Genomic DNA, 5,551 nt, shown 5'->3' on the forward strand with positions numbered 1-5,551 from the left:
CCTTTAAAATCGACATTTCCAGATGCATAATATTCATTGATATTGACATCCCACCTTCAGCAACTCCTTTATCTCTTCTTTTCCATCCCTAGAGTGATCATTGATTTGTGTCACCGCATATAGCACCACAACTTCTTCCAATATCTATTGCCTACACTCTGCAATACACAGTCCATTGAATGAGTGGGAAACATGAGCTGGTTTTCTATACATTGCAAATTATATCATTTTTAGAGGGTAGTGGTATTCTTTATATTTAATATTATTTCAGCCCTAATTTATTAACCCATTGCTTTTTGATTCCATTCTTTTCCGAACACAGCAGAGGACAAGTGGAGATAGTTTAACTGAGATGTTCCATTTTGGAATAAATATATACACATTCTATTCCATAGTAAGTCCTAGAGTGCTGTTACAATCATATTAATGTTATAACTGACATTTATATAGCGATAACATATTCGTGCTTTACAGTTTTAATGTGGGGATCTAACAAAAAACAAGAAACAAATTATGACAAGCGAAAATAAGAAACAAGTTTATCGAGGACCTTAATCAAAAAGTTTACAATCTAGAGCATTCTAACTATATCTAAGTATCTAACTCTATAGCACTGTATGGCTGCTCTGCTCATTTAACCTATGTTACTGGTAGTATACTGCTGCTTTCTGGACATTTTAGAATGTTCTAGTCTAGAAAATAACACACCTGCCACTATGTAGCTAGAAATATAATCAGACCTTAAATATATGTGTAGTTTGCCTCCACCACATTCCCTTTTCATGTGCACTCTTTAAAGCACTATTTAAATTCTCTCCAGAACTATGTATTTAAATCCCCTCCTGCACTATTTAAATTCTCTCCAGCACTATTATGTGTATTCTCTCCAGCACTACTATTTACATTGTCTCTTTCCCAGAAGCCATCCAGACTGAGAGCAGCACTAATTGTCATGTCTCTCTCCTCTCTCTGGTCTCAGTCCAGTGATGATGATGATGATGATGGTGGTGATGATGATGCTGGTGTTGGCTATGGGAAGCTGCTCTGCACCCCACCAGCAGCACTCTCCTAACATGATCAAGTCGTCTGCGTCCAAGGTCACTGCAAGAAGAAACCCTAAGAAGAGACTCCTTCACCTCCTCCTCCTCCTCCTGTCTCCTCGCCATCAGCTGTCCTGCTCTCCAGCTCCCCTCCCCAAAGGCTCAGCAAGATGTGAGTCTTCTGCGGCTGGTGACAGAGGGTGCCTGGCTGGCGGACCGTGCGGCTGGTGAGAGAGGCTGCCCGCAGTGTGCTCCTCGCTGTGCCCTTGGCGGAGGAGAGGTCGGTGCCGCCGTGATGGGCTGTCCGGAGGGCTCGGTGCTGGTGGCTGCGATGCTGCTGTGCTGCCAGGGGTCCCAGGCTGGCTGGAGCTGCGGGGATCTCCTGTGCGGGGACCGGGAGGGCTGCTGCGTCCTGGGCAATGTGAGCCACACGGAGATCCGCTGCTGCCAGCTGCCCTTCCACACCTTCCTGGACAACGTGGGCTGGTTCGTGCGGAAGCTGTCCGGGCTGCTCATCCTGCTCGTCCTCTTCGCCATCGGATACTTCCTGCAGCGCATGATCTGCCCCCCCAGCCCGCGCAGGTACTCCCGCCAGCCGCCCAGGGGCCAGCGGGGGCCGGGGGGGCTGCTCAACGAGACCAGCTCGCAGGACTCCCTGATAGACAGCGTCCGGAGACAGCACGAACTGCGGATCATCTCCCCCCCGGCCTTCCTGCAGCTGCCCAGCTACGAGGAGGTCAAGTACCTGCCCACCTATGAGGAGTCCATGGGACCCGGCAGCCAGCTCATCCTGCCCGTCACACAGGTCCCCGTGTGTCCTGCGGGAGAGGAAGGGGCCACAGCAAACCAGACCCCCCACTGACACCCCAAAATGAGGAGACACCTGCGAAGAACCCCAAGATGAGGAGACACCTACAAAGAAACCCCCAAAATAAGGAGCCCCTTACTGACCAACTATATGAAAACTCCCCATTGACCCCCAACATAAGGAACGGCTACTTACCAACTAAATGGGGTGGGGGTCCTCATTAGCCATCTACATAAATAACTGATGCTGATTAACTACATGATGACTCCGCTACTGACCAACTACATGGGTAGACATCACTAACTTCCAACAGCAGTATCCTCTACTGATACCCACCATAAGGAACCCTCTACTGACCCCCAAAATGAGGAAACACCTTCAAAATGAGGATCCCCTACCGACCAACTACATGAGAACTCCCCATTGACCCATATATAAGGAACTGCTACTAACCAACTAAATGAGAACCCCCACAATGATCAACTACATGGGGGGTCGTCACAGACCCTCAACATCGGTAACCTCTACTGATACCCACCATGTGAAACCCTCCACTAACCCCCAACTTAAAGATCCCACCACTAACCCGCCTTTCTTAAAAAAAACTCTCACTATCTACTTTCCAGCCCCACTTTAAATACCATCTTACTGCCTGTCCTGCTGCACCTATCACTTTAAATATCCTCTGATTGCCTGTCGTGCAGTACCTATTACTTTAAATACCATCTTACTGCCTGTCCTGCAGTACCTATCACTTTAAATACATCTTTCTGCCTGTCCTGCAGTACTTATCACTTTAAATACCCTCTGACTGCCTGTCCTCCAGTACCTATCACTTCAAATACCATTTTATTGTATATACTACAGTACTGTCACTTTATATACCTTTATTGTCCATCTTGTCTATATCTTTAAATGCCCACTTATTGTCCATTCTGCAGTGCATATTACTTATATATTCTCTTACTCTTTATCCCACAGTACCCTCTTACTGTCACATCTACTTACTGCCTAACCCGCTGTACCCGTCATTTAAATACCCTCTTACTTTCTATCATGCAGTACATTTTACCTAAATTGCATTTTACTGTTCCTCCTCCAGTACATTTCACTTAAATTAAATACCCTCTTGCTCTTAAACAGTACGTTCTCCTAAATACCTTCAAATGCCCTCTTACTGTCTGTTCTGTATTAGCCGTCCCTTAAATATCCTATTATTGTCCATGCTGCAATACGATCAGCTATATACTACTTTTCAGTACTTATCACTTTACACCGCTTCAGTATCCATTATACCATTTTATTATTCTACAATTTCCACTGTGGAATCTACCTAAACATCAAATTATAGACGATTCTCATGTTCACCTTATCTAAATTGCATGAAAATATCCATTTGGCAATTATCGCCTAAATGATCTGTTTATTATTCCCCCTAGGGTGCTGAATGGGCTTTTAATGGGTTACAGTGATTGGTACCCCAGTGGTGTAGAAGCTCGTTTTATACAGTAACTGTTAACGTGCTGGGGGTTATGTAAGGTAACTCATCTAAATTCTTCAAACACATTTCTAGAAAATCAGAAAGTTATTTGAAGAAATCCCGAATAGCTCCTTGTAAATCTATTACCCCTTAATGGGTAAAAGCCCATGCTATTGTATGTCTGTGCATGTACAGGGGCCTGTAATTATTCTATTTAAATTCCATTATTTGATGATTTGATGGTGCAATGCTTTCCATGCCTGTGGTTTGTACGGCTGAGCATCCTTACCTCTGCACCAATCTACTGCAGAACCCTTTTGTCCACAAATTTGTTTAATATTCCGTCTATGTTTCATAGGATTCCCATTACGCAAGCTATTTTATAGCGCTCTATCTGATTCACATGCCCCATTACGCTTCCCTATAAAAATTCTCACTTTTCAATGTACTGCATGCTCCCTGGACAGCTGACTGATTAACTCTCGGCTGTAATGCTGCTAAAGTAGTTCCCTTCTCTGCCTTTCCATGCTCTTGTCAATGCCTTGCACTATTTTACTGCAATCGCATTTTAATTCCTGGCTTACAATAACGATGCGATCGTATTGAACTCTTAACGATTAAGTCTTCCATGAATGGACTGCAAGTTGAGGAGAAGAAAAACACAAAGCAAAAAAATATTGGGAACAAGATGCATCAAAATATGAAACCCTTTGGGGTTTTTTTTTGTCTCCATTTGTTGTTAGACTCGGCTTTTGGTCCTTGGCAATACTAATCGCTGACAGAACCCTTTGTCAGTAAAAAAAAAACTACATTGCCCTTTTATAGGATAATCAATAAACTTTTAGATCTGACTTGCTAGAAACTCCAGGAATCCGTTTCTGAGTGACATAACAAGCATCGCATTACACATTTGGTTGTTATATACAAGCTATATCGCAAGTGCCTGAGAAATATATTATTCTGCACACTGTGTTCATTGAATTTGCCCTTCATCAGGCTCAAAGGCGCTTAGGACCATGGATATCATGAGTGCAAGATGCAGTGTAGAGGTACTTAGGATCTGTTTACTGACATCACTCCGCGTTAGCGATCAAATCATGGCAAAGTCCTTTGGGCCTTAAACCTATTTTTGTACTTATAAGACAAAATGCTCAAGCCATAGACTTTGCCCGGTGCTTAACTTATAGCTGTGGCAGAATTAGGATGAAAACCATATCTTCAATTTCTAATGCACCATGTTTTATAGGCTTTGGATATTAAGCACTATTTGTAAACTTTGTGCAAAATAATTCAATCTAACCATCAATACAACCAATAATACATAGGTAAGATCACTGAGATATAGAATTCTGAAAGTTCTACTGTGTATTTTCTTCTGAGGAATACAAAACCACATGAAATCCAAGACCCGGTTTAAACGATTGGTGACATGTAATTTCATTAGTGTAATGACATCTTCTGTTTACACAATAGATGACGAATTGTGACCTTGCAGCTGTTTCTGGACTAACACTCTCATAATTCTTCACCAGGCTTTTCCAATCAGAGATTATGGAAGCTGGAGCCCAAATGTAGAGGTGCTGAGATTCGACACCCTATTTTACTGTTTGGGTACTAGACGGTAATGGTAAATATTGTTACAGTGTTTACTCTAGAATAGGGGTGCCCAAAAGGTAGGTCCCCATGGAAGCTGTATTTTTAAAACGACAATTTCCATGATGCTTTGTAATTTTAAAGGCATGCAAAGCATCATGGGAGTTGTAGTTCTACAATATCTGGTGATCTACCCTTTGGGTACCCCTGCTCCAGAGCCTGTAGAGAATTGTTTCCTGTGCTTGACCTACTATTATTAGTATCATCAATATACAAATGTAGAAGTGAGGGACACAGTGCATTCCCTAACCTGTGGCGAAACAGATTGCTGAATTTAGGCTCAAATAACCAAGTGGTGACAAAATGTGTAGTTGGAGATATTTTCCAGATCAACACATTTTGCCTAAATTTTGTTTTCCAATTCACTACAGTTTGATGTTCGTGCATAGATTCCTGCATGATTTGCTTCTCGGCTGAATCAGTCGGTAGGGAGAGTGGCATTCCTTATGAAATGCAGTTGCTTTCTATTGGATGCTCCCTAGCTGTATGTGAAATGTATGTTCCCAGTGTAAGATTGATTCAATTTCATCAAATGCGTCTGATGGGTTAGGAATTGGAAGACCCATGACT

The 5,551-nt window shown here is 42.8% G+C and overlaps 1 protein-coding gene across 1 annotated transcript; it reads left to right on the forward strand.

Annotated features, from left to right (window-relative positions):
* The first annotated feature begins 1,248 nt into the window (after positions 1–1,248).
* Positions 1,249–1,966, forward strand: C2H3orf80 (chromosome 2 C3orf80 homolog). The gene has a single exon (XM_063441029.1). It carries the CDS (start codon positions 1,336–1,338, stop codon positions 1,900–1,902), a length of 567 nt encoding a protein of 188 aa, XP_063297099.1. The 5' UTR covers positions 1,249–1,335; the 3' UTR covers positions 1,903–1,966.
* Positions 1,967–5,551: the final 3,585 nt, after the last annotated feature.

This window comes from Pelobates fuscus, chromosome 2, assembly GCF_036172605.1.
Source record: "Pelobates fuscus isolate aPelFus1 chromosome 2, aPelFus1.pri, whole genome shotgun sequence".
NCBI lineage: Eukaryota > Metazoa > Chordata > Amphibia > Anura > Pelobatidae > Pelobates > Pelobates fuscus.

Bases quoted from the DNA above. Each gene is read 5' to 3' on its own strand.
- C2H3orf80 (XM_063441029.1), top strand. From the start codon at position 1,336: ATGGGCTGTCCGGAGGGCTCGGTGCTGGTGGCTGCGATGCTGCTGTGC.